This window comes from Diceros bicornis, chromosome 7 (genome assembly GCF_020826845.1).
Source record: "Diceros bicornis minor isolate mBicDic1 chromosome 7, mDicBic1.mat.cur, whole genome shotgun sequence".
NCBI classification, from domain to species: domain Eukaryota; kingdom Metazoa; phylum Chordata; class Mammalia; order Perissodactyla; family Rhinocerotidae; genus Diceros; species Diceros bicornis.
In genome coordinates, this window is record NC_080746.1 from 32,562,684 (window position 1) to 32,587,426 (window position 24,743).

At 37.2% G+C, this 24,743-nt stretch overlaps 1 protein-coding gene across 1 annotated transcript in view; it reads left to right on the forward strand.

Moving 5' to 3' along the window:
- The window catches only part of TMEM123 (transmembrane protein 123), a 56,599-nt gene extending 31,918 nt beyond the window's left edge, over nucleotides 1–24,681 (forward strand). The window contains exons 3-5 of the mRNA XM_058545331.1: nucleotides 17,940–18,260; nucleotides 19,418–19,571; nucleotides 22,092–24,681. Of these exons, the coding sequence (XP_058401314.1) occupies nucleotides 17,940–18,260; nucleotides 19,418–19,571; nucleotides 22,092–22,116 (500 nt within the window). The 3' untranslated portion in view covers nucleotides 22,117–24,681. The remainder of the gene's footprint in view (nucleotides 1–17,939; nucleotides 18,261–19,417; nucleotides 19,572–22,091) is intronic.
- The last annotated feature ends 62 nt before the right edge of the window (nucleotides 24,682–24,743 follow it).

The following is a 24,743-nucleotide window of genomic DNA, read 5'->3' on the forward strand; positions in this document are numbered from 1 at the left end:
GACAAGGGGTTAATTTCCAAAATATATACAGAACTTATACAACTCAACAACAAAAAAACAAACAACCTGTTCAAAAAATGGGCAGAGGATATGAACAGACATTTTTCCAAAGATATACAGATGGCCAACAAGCACATGAAAAGATGTTCAACGTCACTAATTATTAGGGAAATGAAAATCTAAACTACAATGAGACATCACCTTTCGCCTGTTAGAATGGCAATAATTAACAAGACAAGAAATAGCAAATGTTGGAGAGGATGTGGAGAAAAGGGCACCCTCATACGCTGCTGGTGGGAATGCAAACTGGTGCAGCCACTATGGAAAACAGTATGGAGATTTCTCAAAAAATTAAAAATAGAAATACCGTATGATCCAGCTATCCCACTACTGGGTATTTATCCAAAGAACATGAAATCAACAATACAAAGAGATTTATGCACCCCTATGTTCATTGCAGCATTATTCACAGTAGCCAAGATGTGGAAGCAACCCAAGTGCCCATCAACTGATGAAGGGATAAAGAAGATGTAGTATATGCATACAATGGAATACTACTCAGCCATTAAAAAAAAGACAAAATCGTCCCATTTGCAACAACTTGAATGGACCTTGAGAGTATTATGTTAAGCGAAATAAGCCAGACAGAGAAAGACAAACAATGTATGATTTCACTCACATGTGAAAGATAAACATATGGATAAAGAGAACAGATTAGTGGTTACCAGAGGGGAAGGAGGTGGGGTGGGCGAAAGCGGTAAAAGGGCACGTATATATAGTGACGGATAAAAACTAGACTTTTGGTGGTCAGCACAATGCACTCCATACAGAAACTTATATATAGTAATGTACACCTGTAATCACACAATGTTATAAACCAATATGACCTCAATAAAATAATTTTTAAAATCAACATTCTTTCCCATTATCTTCCAATATTTTTTCTAAGTTTCAACAGGAAGAAATCTGTAACTGGAATGAAAAATAAAACTTCTCAGTCACTTTAAGCATATTTCCAGCATTAATATTCCAAGACTTCAAACAAGGGAGAAACAATTCATTTTCTACCTAATCCAGAAAAGCCATTCCAAGCGTGGTGGAAATGGTAAAGAGCTGGTGGACAGAATTGATAATGCTATTTCCAGGTAGAAATGAAGGCAAAACTACTCCTCAATCTTTATACCAAATGCTTCTAATCTACACTAATAATTTCTGTTTGTAAATAGATAAATTGAATTCTCTTTTTAGATTAATAAATCTATTCCTAAATCAGTCATCTCATTGTTCTTCTAGTAGAGCCCATGGAGCCCACTCTAATGTTCACATCTTCAAGAGGGGTAATGCTGGTATGGAATATCCTGCATAAGAAAAGTGGTTAAAAGAATGCTTAAAAAGAGACCATTGTCTAACAGACTGGGCACACAGTTGCCCTGGGGAGTTGAGGTGGCTAAGAGATGATGGATGAGGAGACTCTCTAATATTCTTGGTGATTTGTTGCTAGAAGACCATTGAAAACTTTCCCCCTGGACAGGCCTTTAGAATGATGTGCTCTTGCCTCACACCATTGGATTAATTCTGTGTCCAGGTACACAAGGGACATGATTAACCCTGGTTTGACAATTAGCTGTTGGTAGCTAATAAGTAATTATTCAGGAGATGAGGAAACATGGTTCTTATTAAATTGAAAGCCTACTGGAAAATTTTTGTAGCCTCCCAAAAAAAGGTATGAAGTGTGTTCAGTAAATCCACATAGGAGAACTTCAGCTTGCCTATGGGTGGTGGCCAATTCTGTTTTCCTGACTTGAACCTTTGAATTTAGTGAGAGGTTGCTGATGCTCTGTCCCATTTGACAGGTAGGAATTTAGTTGTCCCAGATTTACAAAGCAAGATCAACTTTACCCATAACTGTATGTGGTAGACAGAATTCTAAGATGGCCCCACCCCACCCCAGTGACCCTCACCCTTTGTATAATTCCCTCCCTTGTGAATATGATGAGACATCATCCCTGTGATTATATTATCTTACCTGGCAAAAGGGATTTTGCAGGTGTAAAACTGATTGTAAAAACTGATTAAGGTTATTAATCAGTTGACCTTAAGAGAGATTATCAGTGGGCCCAACATAATCATATGAGCCCTTCAAAAGTAAAGAGTTTTCTGTGCTGGTGGAAGAAGGGGAAGTCAGAGAGATTTGAAGCATGAGAAGGACATGGGCTTTGACGAAGGAGGGAGCCACATGAATGCAGGCGGTCTTGGGAGCATAGAGCATAGAGAGTCCTTACTTCTGATCTCCACAACTGGGAACTAATAAGTGGTGGTGGTGTAAGCCGCTAAATTTGTGCTAATTTGTTACACAGCGATAGAAAAGTAATATGCTGTAGATCCTAAGTTGGTCTTAGACAAGGCTCTGGATCTAAAAACTCTCGCTCATGTTAAACTCCTGTTTGTTAAGCTTAAGCCCAATAGATCTCCCAGGGAAGATGTCCCAACTCCACAGCCACTCCAGATGGAGGCACTGATCCTTTCTTTCTTTTTTTTTTGGTGAGGAAGATTAGCCCTGAGCTAACATCTGTTGTCAATCCTCCTGTTTTTGCTGAGGAAGATTGGCCCTGGGTTAACATCTGTGTCCATCTTCCTCTACTTTTATATGTGGGACGCTGCCACAGCATGGCTTGATAAGTGGTGTGTAGGTCCATGCCTGGGATCTGAACCCACAAACGCTGGGCTGCTGAAGCAGAGCGCACAAACTTAGCCACTATGCCACCAGGCCGGCCCCTGATCCTTTGTAACTTATTTGCCTTCATCATTTCTACAGGTGTGGTTGTTTTTGGATCACTGTGTATCCCATTTTTTAAAAGGGCAACCCCTTTACCTTTCCTAAATTATAGATTCTTTAGTTTTACTATATAGATTCTATCTAAAATGTATGCCCATTTCTTACAGGGTCTTTCAAATGAATATTTTACTCCAAGAGGAGGTAGCATTAAGCACTGTTATTCCTCTCTTGACCACTGTTGTCGCCTGTACCACCTTGTGGAAAAACTCTGTCAGGGACAATACAGAACATTTACAGATTGTATGGACTTTTTTAGCCTTTGCCTCTGGTTAGGAATGACATTATGGGCTAAACTGCTGGAGGTGCTCATAGAAAAAAAACCCATTTCTTACTTAGTACTAATGCAAGGGCTAGAGTTGGAGGAGATCTCTTGATGGTTCAGACAGTAATTTGCAGTTGAGTGTAACAGGCATGAGTCTCTCGCTCCATGCTCACCTTTGTTCCCTTTCTGTTTAAATTGTTTCTTCAAAATGTTGTACCCTTTGGGAGGAATTAGATGCATGCCTCCTGTTAGAATAAATACATGAGCACTGTCTTTTAGGGAGATGGCATCATTCTGTCATCATTCTCTTAGAGTGGTCATAGTATATAACTGGTTCTGCCAGAAGGAGCAGCTACAAATAAATGGTTTTAAAACCAAAGTAATCACTTCTGGTAGATGCTTCCCAATTTATAAATTGGTTTACTGTAACTAATAATCCTGTACAGCAGTGTTCTCAACACTGGCTGTGCATTAGAATCACCTAGGCTCCACCGCAGAGTAATTAAATAAGAATGTCGGGGTGGCACCTGACCCAGGTGACTCTAATGTGCAGCTGGGGCTGAGAACCACTGCCGTACAGTAAGTCTCCCCACCTAGAGACCTAGAAGTATATTTTGCGACTAGTTTATCTTGGAGGGAATATCAGGGAGTTATACTGCTCTAAGCTATGTGTGCTATGGGTACTGTCCCAAGAAAAAAGTTTACGGCCAAGGTGAATGTTTTCTAGGCTAAAATTATTGCAATAGTGCTTTATGGTGTGAAACCATAAATTCTTCTGTTAGAGAAGAATCTAGTAGTGTGTAATTTTTATGTGTTTGATTCTCACGGGAACCTTTACAAACGATTAACACATTAACAAAACAACAGCTTATATCAAGAGCCAGCAAACTTTTTCTGTGAAGGGTCAGAGAGTAAATATTTTTGGCTTTGGGGGCCGTACGGTCTCTGTGGCAGCTATACTCAATTCTCTTGTTTCACAACAGCAGCCATAGACAATGTAAACAAATGAGTGGCTGTGTTCCAGTAAAAATTTATTTACAATCATAATCTGACTTGTATTATCATTGTTTTATCTTTTTTTTCTTTTTATTCATGGCAGCCACTTATTAATTACTCCTTTAAATTATTACAACTATTTTCTGACCTCATTTGTAGTTTTTCTTGACTTAAACTTAGAAGTAACCTCATAAAAACTTTCCTGAATTATAATCTTGAGCATGATTTTAAGTGGCAAAATTGGTTGGGGGAGGAGTATGGAATCTTTAATTTTAATTTATTATAATCTTTAATTTATTATATAAACAGGCTGTATAAAACTTAATTTTAAAATATACAAAGGTAATTCCTTTTTTTATTGAGGTGTAATTGACATACAACATTAGTTTCAGGTGTACAACATAGTGATTCAATATTTGTATATATTGTGAAATGATCACCACAATAAGTCTAGTTAACATCCATCACCACACAGTTACAAATTTTTTTCTTGTGATGAGAACTTTTAAGATCTACTCTCTTAGCAACTTGCAAATAGACAATACAGTATTATTAACTATAGTCACCATGCTGTCCATTATGTCCACATAACTTATTTATTTTATAACTGGAAGTTTGTACCTTTTGACCCCCTTCACCCATTTCACATCCCCCCCTCCACCCCTATTCCACCCACCCCCCACCTCTAGCAACCACCAGTCTGTTCTCTGTGTCTGTGAGCTCTGTTTGTTTTTCAAATTCCACATATAAGTGAGATTATACAATATTTGTCTTTCTCTGTCTGATTTATTTCACTTGACATAATGCCCTCAGGGTCCATCCATGTTGTTGCAAATGGCAGGATTTTGTTCATTTGTATGGCTTAATAATATTCCATTGTATATATATACCACAACTTCTTTATCTATTCATTTATTTATGGACATTTTGGTTGTTTCTGTATCTTGACTATTGTAAATAATGCTGCAGTGAACATGGGGGTGCATACATCTTTTCAAGTTAGTGTTTTCGTTTTCTTTGAATAAATACCCAGAAGTAGAATTGCTGGCTCATATGGTAGTTCTAGTTATAATTTTTTTGAGGAGCATCCATACTGTATTCCGTAGTGGCTGCACCAATTTTCAATTTTTGAATGAAAATTGAAATTGAAAACTGTTTCATACAATTATGTTAGGACAAGATGCTTGATATGACTTCAAGCTTCATTTGGGAATAGTGGGAATTCCCTTTTCTCCACATCCTTGCCAACACTAGTTATGTCTTAGCTTTCTGATAATAGCCATTCTGACATGTGTAAGGTGATATCTCATTGCGGTTTTGATTTGCGTTTCCCTGATGATTAGTGATGTTAAGTATCTTTTCATGAACTGTTGGCCATCTGTATGTCTTCTTTGGAAAAATGTCTATTCAGATCCTCTGCCCATCTTTTAATTGGATTGTTGGGTCTTTTTGCTATTGAGTTGCATGACTTCTTTCCATAATTTGGACATTAACCCCTTAATGGATATATGATATGCAAATATTTTCTCCCATTCAGTATGTTGCCTTTTCATTTTGCTGATGGTTTTCTTTGCTGTGCATAAGCTTTTTAGTTTGATATAGTTCCACTTGGTTTTCTTTGTTTTTGTTGCCTTTGCTTTTGATACTAGATCCAAAAAAATCACAGCCAATACTGATGTCAAGTAGCTTACCACCTGTGTTTTCTTCTAGGCGTTTTATAGTATGTTAGGCATTCTCAAGTCTAATCCATTTCAAGTTAATTTTTGTGTATGGTGTAAGACAGTGGCCCAGTTTCATTCTTTTGCATGTGGCTGTCCAGTTTTCCCAGCACCATTTATTGAAGAGACTGTCCTTTCCCCATTGTATATATTCTTGGCTCCTTTGTCATAAATTAATTGACCACATATGTATGGTTTATTCTGGGTGCTCTGTTCTATTCCATTGATCTATGTGTCTGTCTTTATGCCAGTACCATACTGTTTTGATTACTGTAGCTTTGTAATATATTTTAAATTCAGGAAGCATGATGCCTTTAGCTTTGTTCTTCTTTCTCAAGATTGCTTTGGCTATATGGGGTCTTTTGTGGTTCTATACAAATTTTAGGATTGTTCTAATTTTTGTGGAAAATGCTATTGGAATTTTGATAGGGATTGCATTGAATCTGTAGATTGCTTTGGGTAGTGTGGACATTTTAACAATATTTATTCTTCCAATCCATGAGCACAAATATCTTTGCATTTATTTGTATCTTCAGTTTCTTTCATCAGTGTCTTATAGTTTTCAGTATACAGGTCTTTCACCTCCTTGGTTAAATTTATTCCTAGATATTTTATTCTTTATGGTTCAATTGTAAAGGGGATTGTTTTCTTAATTCCTCTTTCTGATAGTTCATAAATATTCATGTTAAGGATTTTTGCATCTCTTGTTCTTCAGGGATGTTGGCCTGTAATTTTCTTTTCTTGTGGTGTTCTTGTCTGGTTTTGGTATCAGGGTAATACTGGCCTCATAAATGAGTTTGGAAGTATTCCCTCCTCTTCTATTTTTTGGAAGAGTTTGAGAAGGATTGGTATTCTTCTTCGAATGTTTGGGTAGAAGTCACCAGTGAAGCCATCTCATCCTAGACTTTTGTTTGTTGGTATATTTTTGATTACTGATTGAATTTCCTTACTAGTAATTGATCTGTTCAGATTTTATATTTCTTCATGACTCAGTCTTGGAAGGTTATATGTTTCTAGGAATTTATCCATTTCTTCTAGGTTGTCCACTTTGCTGGTGTATAACTGTTTGCAGTAGTCTCTTATGATCCTTTGTATTTCTGTAGTATCAATTGTAACATCTCCTTTTTCATTTCTGATTTTGTTTATTTGAGGCCTCTCTTTTTTCTTGGTGAGTCTAGCTAAAGGTTTGTCGATTTTGTTTATCTTTTCAAAGAACCAGCTCTTGGTTTCATTGATCTTTTCTGTTGTCTTTTTTAGTCTCTAATTCACTTATTTCTGCTCTGATCTTGCTTATTTTCTTCCTTCTACTAATTTGGGGCTTCATTTGTTCTTCTTTTTCTAGTTTCTTGAGGTGTAAAGTTAGATTGAGATTTTTCCTGTTTCTTGAGGTAGGCAATTATCACTGAATTTCCTTCTTAGGACTGCTTTTGCTGCATGCCATAAGTTTTGCTATGTTGTTTTTCCATTTTCATTTGTCTCAAGGTATTTTTTTATTTCTTCATTGACCCATTGGTTGTTCAATAGCATGTTGTTTAATCTCCACATATTTGGGAATTTTCCAGTTTTCTTCTTATAATTATTACTGGTTTTATACAATTATGTTTGGAAAAGATGCTTGATGTCACTGCAAGCTTCATAAATTTGTAAGACTTGTCTTGTGGCCTATCACGTGATCTATTCTAGATAATGTTCCATGTGCACTTGAGAAGAATGTGTATTCTGTTGCCTTTGGATGAAATGTTCTGTATACATCTGTTAAGTCCATCTGGTCTAACCCGTCATTTAAGGCCCATGTTTCCTTATTGATTTTCTGTCCTGATCATCTATCCATTGATGTAAGTGGGGTATTAAAGTCTCTTACTATTATTGTATTGCTATTTCTCCCTTTAGGTCTGTTAATATTTGCTCTATATATTCAGATGCTCTTATGTTGGGTGCATAAATTTTACAAATGTTACATCCTCTTGTTGGATTGACCCCTTTATCATTATGTAATGCCCTTCTTTATCTCTTATTACAGTCTTTGTTTTAACGTCTATTTTGTCTGATATAAATATAGCTACCCTAGGTTGCTTTTGGTTTCCATTTGTATGGAATATCTTTTTCCATCCTTTTACTTTCAGTGTGTTGTGTGTCCTTATATCTGAAGTGAGTTTCTTGAAGGCATCATATAGATGGGTCTTGTTTTTTTATCCATTCAGCCACTCTGTATCTTTTGATTGGAGAATTTAGTCCATTTACATTTAAAGTAATTATTGATAGGTATGGACTTACTGCCGTTTTGTTAATTGTTTTCTGGCTATTTTGTAGTTCCTCTGTTCCTTTCTTCTTCTCTTGCTCTCTTCCTTTGTAGTTTGATGATGTTCTTTAGTGGTATGCCTAGGTACCTTTCTTTTTCTCTTTTGTGTATCTGCTACAGGTTTTTGCTTTGTGGTTACTATGAGGCTTATATATAAAAACTTGTATTTATAACAGTCTATTTTAAGTTGATAGCAACTTAGGTTTGAATGCATTCTAAAGCTCTACATTTTTATTCTCCTCTGCCCCCACAGTTTGTTTTTGATGTCACATTTACATCTTTTTATCCTGTGTGTTCTTCAACTAATTATTGTAGTTTTAGTTATTTTACTGCTTTTGTCTTTTAACTTTCATTAAGTGATCAATCCACCACTTTTACAACATTAGATTATTCTGAATTTTACCTTTACCAGTGAGATTTATTAGTTCATATGTTTTCCTGTTACTGATTAGCACACTTTCATTTCAGCTTAAAGTCCCTTTAACATTTCTTGTAAGGCCAGTCTAGTGGTAATAAACTCCTTTAGCTTTTGCTTTTCTGGAATTTTTTTTTTTTCTTTCCTTCAATTCTGAATGACAGCTTTGCCAGGGAGAGTATTCTTGGGTGGAATTTTTTTTCTTTTAGCTCTTTGAATATATCATGTTACTCCTTTCTGGCCTACAAAGTTTCTGCTAAAAAATCTACTGATAGTTTTATGGGGATTCCCTTGTACATAACAAGTTGTTTTTCTCTTGCTGCTTTTAAGAGTTTTCTCCTGTCTTCTTTAATTTTTAACATTTTAATTATAATGTGTCTTGGTGTGGCTCTTTCTGGATTCATCTTATTTGGAACTTTTTGGGCTTTCTGGATCCGGATGTCTGTCCTTCTCCAGGTTGGGGAAGTTTTCAGCCATTATTTCTTCCAGTAAATTTTCTGCCCATTTTTCTCTTCTCCTTCTGGGACCCCTATAATGCAAATGCTGGTGTGCTTAATATTGTCCCATAAGACCCTTAAGGTATCTTCACTTTTTTTCATTTTTTTTCTTTTTGCTGCTCAGATTGGATGAGTTCCATTGCCCTATTTTTGAGTTCACTGATCCTTTCTTCTGCTTTGTCTAGTCTACTGTTGAACCCCTCTAGTGTATTTTTCAGTGCAGTTATTCTTCAGCTTTGTGATTTCTTTTTGGTACTTTCTAATATTTTTCTGTCTCTTTGTTGAAGTTCTCACTGTGTTCATCCATTCTTTTCCTGAGTCAGGTGAGCATCTTTATGACCATTATTTTGAACTCTCTATCAGGTTAATTACTTATATCTCTGTTTCATTAAGGACTTTTTCTGAGGTTTTATCTTGTTCTTTCATTTGGAATATATTCCTTTGTTTTCTCCTTGTTCTTGACTCTTATGTTGATTTCTCTGCATTAGACAAAACAGCCACCTCTCCCAGTCTTCAAGGAATGGCCAAGTATAGGAGATGAACCTTATCATTGCCTCCTGCCCTAGGTTGTCTCTCAAACCTTTGTGACTATTAAGCAGTCTATTTTATTTTTAATGGCTCCCAGTAGTTGAGAGTGTGCCAAGAGCTATCAGTGTCGTAAAGGAGAGGATCTCAGTCGGCACCTAGATTCAGGCTGATTGGAAGCCAGCCCCTGAGGTAGCAGCTTTTAAAGTATGCAAATATATACAGTCTTGTGGGACCACAAGCATAAGTCCTGCTGGCCTCCAGAGCAAAACAATCTGGAGATGTCTCCTTGATGGTAGTCACAAAAATCGGGGTGCCAGACAAGTGTACAGGCTCCTTTCCAGGAGATACCAGTGACCTGGAGCGAGAATGCAAAAATGGCATCCTCCAGCCTCTGTTTCCTGAGAGCATCTGCTTAGCCTCTAGGTGTGTGACAGACTAGAAGCCTGCCCCTCAGATCAAATCTCCTGGACAGCAAATAGGCTTCTTTCACAGGAAGGCTAGGAGTGTGTTTCAGTCTGCTGTCTGTGCAGTTCCCTCAGGGAGGCAGCCAGCCAAGAACTGTCTCTTCATTTGTTACAGTCCCATGGGACCCAGGAATGCAAGCCCTCCCCCCCCCCCCCCCGCCACCAGAGCCAGGCAATCAAGGGGTGCCCCCTGAGTTGCAGCCACAAAAATTGGGGCAGCAGAGGTAAAACCTGGGGCACCAGATGCATGTGAAAGGTGCCCTCCGGGATATACTGGCACTCTGAAGCACAGCAGAGGGAGAGTACGGAATAGCACCTGCCCTCCGAAGTCTCTGGAAAACATTACAGTAGGCCCTTAGATGTGTGTTTAATTAGAAGCCTGCCCCTCAGGCCGCAGCTATGAAGATAAACTAATAGGCCTCTTTCACAGACAAACTGGGCTCCCCAGATTGTTGCCTCTTGCTGTGCCCTGCAGGAAGTAGCTGGTTAAGAACTCTTTCTCCGTTGGTTACAGTCCTGTGGGACCCGTAAGCGTATGCCCTGCTGGCCACCAGAGCCAGGTAATCTAGAGGTGTCCTCTGTCAGCAGCTGCAAAAATCAGGGTGCGGAGGAGGGTACAAGCTCCTTTCCAGGAGATAGCAGTGAGCTGGAGCGAGGCAGAAGGAGCACAAAGATGGCGCCCTCCAGCCTCTGTCCCCAGAGAGTACCCCAGAAGGCCCCTAGATGTGTGTTAAATTAGATGCCTGACACTCAGGCCAACGCTTTAAGGTTAATAAATGAGCCTCTTTCACATAAAGTCTGGGCGCCTCTCAGTTGACTGCCTCTGTGCTGATCCTTGGGGTGGGTTTGTCCAAACCTGCAAACCCTTTAAGAGTCATTTCTCAGTTCACTATGCCTTGCGGGTCTCGTGGGTACAAGCCCGTTGGTTTTCAAAGCTAGATCTTTTGGGGGCTTGTCTCTCATATGAGGTCTTTAAAGTTGGGGTGCCCAATGTGGGGTTTGCTCCTCAGGGAGAAGCTCTGGGTTTTGAGTTCCTCCCCGATTGTGGGTCGCTGCAGTGGAGGTGGAATTTATGGTGAGATTGTGTCTCAGCCTCTCCTACCCTCTTCGATGTAGGTTTTTTCTCGTTTGCCTGATGTGTAGGAGTCGCTCAGCTAGTTTTTGGGGTTTTTTCAGTAGAGATTGTTCCATATGTGGCTGTAGATTCGGTGTGTCTGTGGGAGGAGGTGAGTTTAGGATCTTCCTACGTCGCCATCTTGAACCAGAACCACTCATCACCTTTTTTCTGATTAGTAGTTGTATAACTTTTCCTGTACTTTCACTTTAATACTTTTCAGCTTTTCTGTACTTTGTATCTAATAGAATTTCACCAGGCTGAGAATGGGTGGCAAGCATTCCAGGCAGAGAAAATAATATAACAAAGCAACAGAAACAGAAATGCACTGCATGCTAGGGGAAAGGTGAGTAGATAGGTCTGCTGAGCAGAAGGGAGTGGCGAAGATTAGGCAGCAGAGGGGACTAGGGCTTTGTCTGTCATGGCGAAGAGTTGAGACACCTTTTGGGTCTTCCCTCTCATTCCTTGCACAGTTTGGAGCACTTGTTAGAAATAATCAAGTTCTCCCAAAACTGTGCCTGGCACTTTCGAAGAGTAAAATGAAAATACAAGATGTAATTCTTGCAATTAATAACCCAGCTAATTCCATTGAAAAGATAAAACAATATATGTTAATTTTTTAATAGTAATAATAATAATACAATTAAGAGTTTAGAAAAATGAAAAATAGGTGTTCAGTAAAGAGGGGATGCCTGGGAAGGTGGTGAAATGGAACTGGCCTCTGACACACCATGTTGTAACAGTATTGTTTCCTTGTCTTCCTTACTACCCCATGAACTCCTTCAAGTAAGGACTGCATCTTTTCTGTGTCCGCAGAGCTTCTTAGCGTAGTTCTTGGCACGGGGTAGGTACTAAACAAGTGTTGGGAGGAGTGAGGGTGGCTGGTTCTTGGGCTGTGAGAAGCCAGGCTGACTGGAGTGTGTTGGGGAAGAACAAATAGAGTGAATTCTGTTCCATGGAGAGCAAGGAGTGCCAGGTGAGAGGCTGGGAAGATTTTGAGCAGAAACAGAAAATATATCAGTCTTGCCTGATGCCCTTGTGACTGTGATTCACACCTTTTTTGTAGTTAGCCGGGGTTACTAGTTGTGGATTGTGTCGGTGGTAGTGGAATAGAATGGGCAAGGCCTATGGCAAAAGCATAACAAAGCCTGGGCATTGCCTCACAGCCCCAGCCAACGCAGGCCTTCTCTCTGGGCGTCTGACTGCCTTGAAAAGCCACGCTGCTTTTCTGATGCTCCGCTCAGCTGCCCTCCATACGGCTCTGGGAAGGGACAGATCACCCTTGAGACTGAATTTCCTTAAACAAACCTGGACTGCATCTCCCAGTGGTTAGTTCTCACTCTCCGTAAGGCAGATGATTACTTGGACTGAAAAGGCCTCTTTCAGTTCTTGCCAGAGTAAACAAACATCTTGTTTATATTAATAAAAGACTTAGGTAGAAAGATAGTGTAAGTAAAATGTAGATGTAAAATTTATTGCAGATATACTATAACTTATTTAAAACACCCCAGTTGTTATTTTCCAGTGTTTATATATATACAGTTGTTTTTCCTTTTTGGAATTTTAATTTTTGAATTTGAAAATTTAGGAACTTGTATGTTTGATTTTCAGAAAATGGACAGTTCTTTAGGATGATGATACTTTTTTTAACAAGCCCAGTTTTCTCTATTTTTTAATCTAGATTTTTTAAAAGATAACTTTTTAAGATAGATTTTCTTTAATCTAGATATTCTTTTTCTTTTTTTCTTTTTTTTTTTGTGAGAAGATCGGCCCTGAGCTAACATCTGCCAATCCTCCTCTTTTTGCTGAGGAAGACCGGCCCTGAGCTAACATCCATGCCATCTTCCTCTACTTTATATGGGACGCTGCCACAGCATGGCTTGCCAAGCGGTGCGTCAGTGCACACCTGGGATCCGAACCGGCGAACCCCGGGCCGCTGCAGTGGAGCGCACACACTTAACCGCTTGCACCACCAGGCTGGCCCCTAGATTTTTCAATTCTATGGATTTTTGGTCCTCAGGTAATTTGAATTCAGAAGAAATTTTGGAAGGAGCCTGTTGACTTTGTGCAATGAGGCAAGGCCTCTTTGTTTTCTAAATAATGAATATTTCTGGGATTATACTGATATTTAGTTTCTTTATAGGAAAGAAGTTCTCAGGTTCTCAAGGTTTAAAAATATTCCCAGAGTTAAATACAAGACTAGTTATTCTTTAATTTGCTCAAGCTGCAGACTGTTCTTAGAATCACAGACCCCTCCAAATAACTCTGTGGCACCAGAAATATATGGTCCATGCCTTAAATAGCTCCGTATTTTTGACAACTGTAATAGGAAATGGAAAGCTATAGTATCCCATTTAAAAATAACTGAGATTTTAAAAAATTGATGTGTATTTTCAACTGTGGTTTAAGTGTGTATTTGCCCTCATGAAAATAAATTGTCACTCTTAACTTTGAAATATTTAGGTTAAAGGAAAAAAATGGCACTTAGATATATTTGGACTCAAAGTTATAGGAGTAAGAAAAGTTATTTCAACACAGCAGAGTTATACAAAGATAGTTGGAACAAACCTAGACTTTGAAGAGGATGAGAACTACTTTTTTTTTTTTGAGGAGGAGGATTGGCCCTGTGCTAACCTCTATTGCCAGTCTTCCTCTTTTTTCTCCCCAAAACCCCAGTACATAGTTGTGTATCATAGTAGTAGAGTTGTAGCTCTTCTGTGTGGGACGCCACCTCAGCATGGCTTGATGAGCAGTGAGTAGGTCTGTGGCCAGGATCCGAACCAGTGAACCCCAGGCCGCCGAAGCAGAGCAGGTGAACTTAACCACTATGCCACCGGGCTGGCCTTGAGTACTTTTTAACTTGATTAGAAAAAATAGGCTGCTTAGTAATGTCTTGCTGTAATAGGAAGGTGGCCCGCTGAGGTTAACAGAAAAAGGCCTGGGGCATCTCTTTTTTTTCTTTTTGGATAATTGCATCAATGAACTGAAAATACCCCCAATAGCATCCTCTTCAATATGATGTTATTCATATGGCAGTGATGATAATCATGAGAATAGGAGCTCTGACAGTGCCTGCTCCTCACCCTCCTCTGGGGAACTTTACAGTGCAGCTCTGTAGGGGAGATACATATAATAAAACTGATGCTAAAACAGAGTAAACATTCCGTAGCAGGCACTGTGCTAAGTGCTCAGCACAAATTATCTCAATTAATTCTCCCAAACCCTTGTGATATCCCTTTTTATAGATGAGGAAGAATGAATCTCAGAGAGGTTAAGTAACTTGTTTAAGGTAACCCAGCAAGTTAAATGGCTGAGCTGATCTAGAGCTTGAGCTCATACCCACTGTGCCTGGAAAACATCACCAGCACTTGGTAAAGAGAAGAGCTCGATAAATGGAAGCTCTTACTCTATCATAGAAAAATTGTGCTCGAAGAATAGTTCTCTTATCACAAAACAGGAATGGAGAACAGATTGGACTGTCGAGTAGATTTACAGCAATGACAAAACATCACTCATATTCGTATGTACATTGTTTATCTTGTATGTCACATATACCCCTTCTCTGGCAGCTCTACTCCCCCACCTACACTAGCTGAGGTGTTATCGATAGTATGTCCAGTTTATTGAGTGAATTGTATGTAATAGGGTACCTCTCCCTTCCAGAATAATAACAAAATAATAAAACTCAGCAGTGATACAAAGTTGGAATTTCTCCCTTCAGCCAGCCTGGGCCTGCTTCAGGCTTGAAAGCCTGCAGTGGGAAATTGGACACTGTTGGCTTCCTTCCTTGCTCTGCCTTTCTGTCCCTCCCTTCTTCTAGTTTGGACCCTTACAGGAGCAGGCCTAAAGGGGTTTAAGGGAAGAAGCCAGTTGGGTGAAAGCTGGGATGTTTTCATCTGGCACGGGTGCCCTCTGGATGGCAGATGTGGTTCTCCTTGGTAGACTGCTGGGAGATCCTCCAGTTGGGACTCCCCTTTTGGCTCTCTTGACGTAGCGGGGCCTCTCCTCCAGCTGACCCTCTCACTGCACACCTTTGGCCCCTAGCTTTTGGTGTTCCACCTCTCTGCTAGTTATCTTCATCCTTCTATGCAGAACTCTCTTGGGAGGCTATCTTTTAAGGCAACCCCATGCTGGCTATCTTCCACGGGGCCTGATTTGGTTTATGGAAAACAAGCACCTTTGCTGTCATTGGAAACAGAGTCTACTCCCAGTGCAGCCTGTAAACTCTGCTGACAGGTGAAGACAGCTCAGTCACAGCATCTCACCTTTAGGCTTCCTTTTCAGCTTGAGTCAAACCCTAGTCTCTGTGTTTCTTCAAGTCCGGGAGATACTGGTTCTGCTCTTCAGGTGGTTCCCTTGAAGCCTTTCCAGCTTGGTTTGAGGTGAGGAGGAGCGTTCTCCTCTTTTCCTCCACGGGCATTGGTGGGAGTGGACACGTAGCACACTGCCTCTCTCCAGTAACATACCCTCTTCCGGCCTTTACAACTTCTTTCTTTTGTTTTGGGTTTTTTGAGTACTTTTTTTTAATTGAGATATAATTGACATATAACATTAGTTTCAGATGTACAATACAATGATTCAATATTTGTATATATTGTGAAATGATCATAAGTCTAGTTAACATCCTGCACCACACATAGTTACAAATTTTTTTTTCTTATGATGAGGACTTTTAAGATCTACTCTCTCAGCAACTTTCATATATACCCCACAGTGTTCTTAACTGTAGTCACCATGCTGTACATTACATCCTCATGACTTATTCATTTTATAACTGGAAGTTTGTACCTTCTGACCCCCTTCACAAATCTTGCCCACGTCCCACACCTTTACAACTTCTGCTTCTTAGAGGTGGGAGACTGAATAGCTAAGACGGGCAAAGTCAGATAGGGCTTAACCCTTTACAAGTCCTTCCTGGATGGTCTGTTCTGACGTCTCTGCAGGGGCTTACTGTGCCACCCGCTGGAGGTGCCAGTCAGTATCTGAACAGTTAAGGGAGAGGGAAGACATCCAGACTTCCGTGGTGGGATGGTATCATTTGCAGAGGAGCACAAATGACCACTTGTTTATATTATAGACAGAGGGGTTGGATCACCAGATGTGAGGTCTGACCTTGAAGACAGCATCCTTGCATTGCAGTTTACACACTTAAACATCACAAAACACAGTTTAATATAAAACTTATTTGCCTGTTTTGTCAATTTGTAGAAATTTTTAGCTGCTTAGTGGTTTCTTTAACACATTTGGATTTTCTTAGTGGAGAATTAACCTATTACAGCTCCCTGTTTTTGCCCATGTGACTTTGTACAGTATCTCTGAAGAATTTCTTATTATGGCAGGGAGAGGGGAGTAGGCTGTGTGTGTTGAATCCAAAAGCAGCATTGTGTTCATTGTTTTACTCTGCAAAGATCATTCTGTTCTAAAGATACGATATAATGATATGATGGTTCTTTGCTATATTTAATTTCATTACAATAGAATTCATTCACTAGTTTGAAATGAAAGGTGATTATTCCAGTGCTAAAGTATGTTACTTATATCTCTGTATAGAGCATTCAGAATTAGTAATAAAAGATTAGTTGAAGTTCATGGCATTTGTATCATCTACTTGAATAATTATAATTTATTGGTCTATATAGTACAAAAGTATTAATTCCTTTGGCCTTTTTTTTAATTAGATAATATTCAGTGGAAGAGACAACACAATAGAGACTCCAAGTTGAGAAAATGTGATAGGAATTTGAATAGTAAAAGCTGATATGCAGATAAGCAGCACTATGAAAACCAGCCTGTCCAGTTAAATTGAAAATAAGTAATGGAAATCTTTCAAGAAAAAGTCCAAAATAATTGCGGAAGATAGGATGATAATATATGAAGTAATCCCTTTTGGCATTTGACAGCAGCAGTGGGACAGGGATCCTGATGGCATCATGCTACTCTCCCTGGGGAAAGGAGAAGGCAAGCCTGGTGGTTAATTCTTTCCACTTGAGTACTTGGACATAAAGAATAAAATGTGAGAATACAGGCAACATAGCAAACTAGTAAACCTGAAAATAAACTTTGAGAACAGGAAACAAATACAGAAGTAAATTACATCATATTAAAAGGGCAAAGAGATATAAAATTTTTCATTCCCTAGACAGTTATACTATATTATAATAAATTAGTGTACAGTGAATTATAATAACTAAAGTACCTTTAGTTGTAAATGTTACTTAAGTTGTGGAGTTACAATGAAGACAGAGTATGAAATAATATTATGAAGACAAAGGTTTGCTTTTTTTTTTTTTTTTTTTAAGAAACCGTTTTCTAAATGTGAATCAAAAGAAAGTTATTTTTATTTTTAGGAGTTTGTTTTAAGGAAACATTCACTGGGGGCTTAGAAACATGCAGCTACTGTTTGTCCTCGAAGCTCCTTAAAAGAATGTGGCAGAGAAACTTGAAACTTTTAACTTTAAAAACCCCCCATTCAGCTAACATTTGTGACACGAAATATGGTAAAGTGTTCAGACACAGAGATGATTAAGACATTGTCCTTGGATTAAAGGAACTCAGTCTTCTCGGTTTTATTTTTTTCATATCTTCACAAAACTTCCTAACTTTATGTATATCTAGGCTTGGTCCCTGAATTTTACTAGTTTGAGATACTTTATTGCCATATAGTGCAAAGTATTAATGGACTAATAAGTATCTTTCGTGCTGCTGTATTGGTTACACCTATTTATGTGTGACCATGAAAGTCGCAGTGAAGTGGGATCTTAATTTCCTAAATCAGAGCTCCAGTTTTAATCTTTCTTGATATTCTTGCAGGGGATCCCCAACGTGTGTCTGTCAGCCGTATAAATGAATCTTCCAGCAGCACTATGAAACCATCAACAACTCCATTTTCTTCAGTCTCAAAGAATGTGACAAACACCACCTTGAAACCCATAGCAACATCTAAAATGACAACACCAGGGGTCTCAACAAAAATGACTTCCACCACCTTAAAGTCTACACCCAAAATAACAAGTGTTTCACAAAGCACATCCCGGATGTCAACATCCACGATGACCACAACCCACAATAGTTCCACCGTGACTACAACCTACAATAATAGTTCAGTGACATCTGTTTCTTCATCAGTAACAGGTATGTGTTAAAACTGACCTATTTTTTCTATGCTGAGAAGAGCTGTTAAATGCCACATTTAGATCATCATTCCATTCTGCAAAAATAAATACAGAAATTTAGACAATGATTTCCTATTAAGTAAATTAGTTGTAGAGATTAGGAAAAGAGTCAATTGACCTAGTGTTCTTGTCCCTTTAAAAAAATGAGTTTCCACGTTAGTCATGCCAAATAAGAACCATCTGTGAATAAGTTATTTCTCCTAATAGGGAATTTTATTTTACATGGTTTGAAAATTTGTTGTACCTTTAACTCTTTGTATCTTATTCTAGAAAGGAGTTAGGCAGGTTCAATCTACATGACTTCTAAACCAAAATCATGGTGAACTTTGGTTTTAATTCATTTGTGCCCTTAAGATATTTTTAAATGGTATTAGATATAATCACATATGTAGTATTAGAGTCTCAGCACTCCTTACTTTTTGCATTTGTTTAAAATAGAATGCCTGTGAAACCATGAATTTAGAAATCTTAAGACGATTCTCTTCTCAGTTATCCAAAGTTGAAGTTCTGTTTAAAAACTAATGATTACATATATCAGAACAAATAGCAGACTTTATGGTTTCTTCTATGTTTTTATATATTTCTACTCCATATAGTTTATTTTATTCATTAAAACAATTTATGTATTAAAATCAACTTTAATGTCTCAGGGGCTCTTGACTTGATAAAATCTATAAAATAGTTAAAATTGCCAATTTATTCAAAAGGAGAAATTTCAGTTAGAAACAGTTACTCAAATTGGATCCAGTTTAAAGATTACAGCTTTGTTACCCAGACCTATTTTAAGGCATGAACTCTTAAGAGGATTTATAAGGAAAAATATTCCCAAATCTTCCTGCCTTTGAGGTTTTGGTAGGCTATCCAAGTCCAGCACCACCAAACACCTTCAGATCTTCGGGTTGCAGTCCCTGGGGGTTTCATTAAGGGACGTGTTGGATAAAGTGGAGAAACTAGAGCCAGGCAGTCGCTAGACACAAAGGAGGCTGGAGAGCAACTTTCTATGCTTAGATTCTCCCAATCCCCAGTCAGCATTGTTATATAGAAATTCAGAAAGTTTTAGCTTATTATAATGGTTTTAACAAGTGCTAACGCCTATTTTGTTTTGTTTTCTTCTAGTCACAGCCGCTATTAATTCTAAAGAAAATAAAGGATCAAAATTTGATACTGGAAGCTTTGTTGGTGGTATTGTATTAACACTGGGACTTTTATCTATTCTTTACATTGGAGGCAAAATATATTATTCAAGAAGAGGCATTCGGTATACAACCATGTGAGTTTTGATTGGCCAGGACTTTTTTATTATTACTATTTCTGTATTTATTTAAATATCATGACAAAATATCACACACACAGTAGGGCCAGTGTTCATCTCAGGGATGAATAACTCATAGATTTATGAGTCATGTTCCTATTAATCTTCTGTGTCCAAAGTAAATTGTTTATGTACAAGCTTGTGGTTATAATTATTTGCAAATGAAAATAGATGTATATACCTATAAAAATGTTTGTGTTTTATTAGTGTCATTTTTTACCAGAGACCCAAGTTTAACCAATCCTTTTCACTTACTTATACCCCTCATTGTAAGAAATACCATATCAGGTCTCATGAGGCTGTTGACTTAGTGCTACCCACAAACACAACACATACTAACATAGCATCCTTGGTAAAAACATGATTTTTGCTTTCTATGACAAAGACAAACTAAGGAAATTCTTCTGACAGCCTCATTTTCCTGATAATTTACTATATCAAATGAGTTGTTATAAGTAATATACGTTATCATTTTATCTGTAGTAAAATTATCTTTTTTAGGTGAGCTTTATCAACAAGTCCTGATCAACAAACCATGTTCACCTTTCATGTAATTCTGTAGGTCTTGTGGTTTTGGGAGGTATCATCTCCCAGCTTTTGTTACTCCAACAAAGTCTTTTGGATTTTTCTTTTGAGTCTTATATGTACAAGAGCCAGTTCATTCTTTTGATTGTTAATGTATATCAATACCATAGAATAGATAACCATTTTTGAAAATTTGTTCTGTTTAAGTTGTCACACACACATGCATCCCACACAGAATTTCCACATCAGAAACATTTAGGAAATGCTGATCGAGCAAAGCAAAATAGAACAGGTTACTTTACTACAAGAATTTTCTAAGCCTTTGATATCTTGATGTGCATTATGAATTTCCAGGAGGATAATATAGTATGAAAATACTTCTCAAATTTTTCATCGAACTAAAAAACCAGACTTTAAAACATTATATTTAAATTGCAAGTTACCTTCTATATATTCATCATATCAAACTCACTTTAAAAGAATATCAAGGTGGTGTTTTGCCAGATTAAAAGCATATTCAGAAACATTCATTCTTTTCTCTTTTAGGTTAACCTATAAAAGAAAAAAATACATGAAGGAAACTGACTAAACAGAGTTAACTTTAAAAGTGCATTAAAGTTTTAAAACCACTATGTGTTTCTAGAAATATTTATCATCTGTTTCCTTGGTAAATTTCACCAGTTAAACAGAAGGCACATTTTGATTATAGGAAATTAAATGCCACTCATTTTTTATAATATTTATTGATATAGTTGAAGTTATAAAGTAGTAAAGGAATTAAATTAAAATGTGCTGTTTTCATTGTAAACTGCCTTAACTACAAAGTATGTAATTTTAGCTTTATGGGCTAATTTTTTTCTCACATATACATGACCACATAAGGTTGCATGCATGCCCTATGGAGGAAGTCCGAGTCCAGAATCCTCACTACTGTAAGAGAATTATGCTGGCAGAGGCAGAGTTTGACTGTAATAGGAGGCTTATTGATACAGGAACCAGTAGATGGTGAAAATACCATATTTAGTTGAGTCTAAGTACACATTTTTGGTTTTGTTTTTTTCCACATTTTAACACCTCTGAAATTGAGATGTACCTTACAGTCTATGGGATAAGCATTGTGTTGTAATTTAATTGGTTGTGTTTTTCTTAGAGCTACATAAAAAAAAGTAGTGGTTCCTTTGAAGTTATAAAAAAATGGCATTCCATAAATAAGGACTTAATGTTTCTCCTCTTAAGGAAACTGAGACCTTCTATTATCTAGTAATAATGAGCATTGCTAGTTTTCATTTATTGGATAATAACACTGATTAAAATGTTAGCTCCTGTGTTTCTTAAAGTTGCATGGAGAGACTGGAGTGAAATAGTTAAGAGATGGGGTTTGGGGCAGACAGACTTAGTTTTGAGTCTGGGTTCTACTGCTGACCAGCAAGGTGCCTTCCCATGCTTATATAAACGATGTAGCATAGTGTATGATGGTCAAGACAGGAGTTCACATGCTTGCTTAGCTTCTGATCCTCTGTAAACAGGATAATGAATAAATAAGTAAATAAAAATGCCCTCTGCGTAGGGTTACTGTGATGATTTAAATAAGATACGGATGTAAAGTCTGTAGCATAACACCTGGCACATAGTAAATGCTCAAGAAATGATGGTCATTTTGGTTGTTTTCTTCTTTAAAGAAGCTTGTAACAGCTAACTGGTAAAAAGTCACACAGACACTGAGAGGTAGAGCAGAGATGTGAGTGCAGGTCTGTTGGACAACCTCAATCACCTTTTGAATCCTTAACCACTACAGTTCCTGGGTGCTTTTACTTAAGAAATGTACACAAAGCAATGACAATTAATTTTGATTCTGAAGCTTGAAATTATTACTTACTTTACTTAAAAATATGAATAAGTAGTTTTGATACAAATACAAAACACCAAGTAATTTTAACTTTTGATATATTACAGTGATGAACATGATGCCATCATTTAAAGAAATCCCAGGACCAATGGAAAGAAGAAAGATTGATGCAGCCCTATCAATTAATTTTGGTTTATTATTAGTTAAAACAATATTCTCTTCTTGAAAATAGAATAAAGAGGCTATGCATATAATTTACAATGTATTATATAAATATGTAAAGATTCCTCTTTGATCACTAAAGGTAAAAGGGTTTGGTTTGGGTTTTTTGATGAACACTTAGAGCATACAGTTAGTGCAATGGTTAAATTCAATTTTCAAAAATACATAGTAAGACAAACAAGTCCTGTCCCATTTTTTTTGTGGCATTGGTCACATGGGGCCAGTAATTGGAAGACATCATCACTGAAGGGCACGATGCCATCTGGGCATACAAATAAGGAGCTTGTCACACACTTAGGATTTTGACTGTCTTTTTGCTCACACAAAGAACTTCAGTGCTATTCAGAGCTGGATATATCCTAATTACTAATGCCACACAGCAGAAATTATACAAGTAAACCAGGTTTTCAGCATAATTTTAGTTTGTGTCTCTTCAGAAATCATCAATAATTTATACGTTTTAAAACTTAGTACTTGGTTTAAAAACAAAATGCATGCCCCCCCCACCACCACCAAAAAATCAAATAAAACCAGAAACAATACCTGGACTTAGCTCTGTTAGAGCCATTAGAGAGCCTGTATTTTTATTAATAACTTCTTTTGAGCTTTCAGTGGCAGTTGATATAATTATCTTTTTTTCACTGTGTAATTTCAAGTAATTGCAATGTTTAACATGATACCATATTTTAAAGACTTAGTTGTTAGTATTAAATAAGAAGTTAGAATATTTGCTACTGTGAGAATATTGTCACCACTGGAAATTATTTCATATTCAGCTGTTAATTTTATATTTAGTGAATATTTTTAAGAGATGTAGAGCTGCTTTCAATATCTAGAAGTGTTTAGTGTAAACACACCTAACTTTTTTTTAAAAAGCCCCTTATATGAGTTCTAAAACAACATTTAGAACTCTATATACAGGACTGTAGATTAATGCTGTCTTTATCAAGCCAGGGACTGTGGGGCTCCTCTCAGGCTACTAAACCTACAGCATGGAAAAATTTCATGCACCATTGATTTTACTCAAAGATCTGGGGAAATAGCATTTTTATACTAAAACACCAATGCATTTTGGAAGATTCCTATGAAGTTTTAAAACACGAATTTTTAAGAATTTTTAACTTCTTCTTCTTTGGATATTTTTCAGACCACTCCTCTTCCTCCCTTGCTGAAGAGGAGGCGCTTTCGTATGTATTATGTTAATGGAGAGAAAAAGCACAGTATTGTAGGGACACCAGTATTAGCCAAGGTATTTTGGAGTGTTTTCAGTTTTAGTTTATATTCCAACACTCAAAACTCAGGGTTAAGTTTTGACAAAAGAGGTATTTAGTCTATACTAAATACTAAGAGAGTATTTCTTAGATGGTCAAAGTAAATCACACCAATTTCTGATAGTCCAAAAATGAGCTAAGAAGTCCTAATGAACATGTACCTACATTTAATAGGAATTAAATTTAATAGGAATTAAATGTAACTTTGTGATCAGCTTTTGGTTTGCAGAGGATGCCATGTCAAGAACTTTGATATAAAAGGATCATTTACTCACTGTGCATTATGCCCAATTGATGTGATGAATATGGATGATAAAAATCCAAAATATGGATATGATAGGATGTATGTGACACATGCAGTATGGAGGAAATATTATGAAACATGTGTTTACAGTAGTTTGAAAAAGAGCCGTGGGCTGATAGGTAAGTTGTGTGTTTCTAACTTAGCCCTAACTGGTCTTTCAACCACTGCTTTCATTTTTTTGCAAAACATAGTAAGATATATTTTATAGTAATGGGGGCCTTTTAAATTTAATTTGTTTTGTCTCCTGCATTCTTTATATTTCAGTACTTCAAGTCAGTCAGAACTGTGTAGACAAGCCTGAAATTTTCTTGAATACTTGTTTCTTTAGCACTTTGAAGATCTAAAACCACTTTTAAAGTACTAAATGTCATCATTTGCCTTTCAAGTTTCCTGTGCTTTGGGTTTGAAGTAATCGTCTTTTCTGTATGTGTAAGTTGTATAATTTTTTTCAAATACCAGTACTTCAATGCAGTCAGTTTTTTTGGTTATCTGCAAAAATTGAGGGAAACAGTGATGCAAACCAATATTCTGCTTTGGAGCACGTTTCCTAAGCATAAATGTATCTTCCTGATTGTTTACTTAAGCAAATGTTCAATTTTGTTTGCATTCCTTCAGAATGTATTTACTTGAAGATAAAAGCAATCCAGATGTATGTCTAAATATTAGGCAGAATCCAATCTATGATTTTAAAATTTCCTTGGATAATCCGTAAAATGAATAATTTAAATACAGATAAATGAGAGTGGTAGTATATTACACTGATAATTTTGTATTTTTCAGAAAAAACATGTAAAGCAAATTCCTGATACCTTTTTTTTTCTTTTTATTATAATGACCAGCTTTTGGTATTTCATTGTTACTGAGATCTATTTTTAGAATAAAATTTTGTTTTCCACCTAAGGGTTTTATGTGTGTGGTTTTACTTCATTTCATCAAACTCAAGAGAAAGTAACAGAAAAATG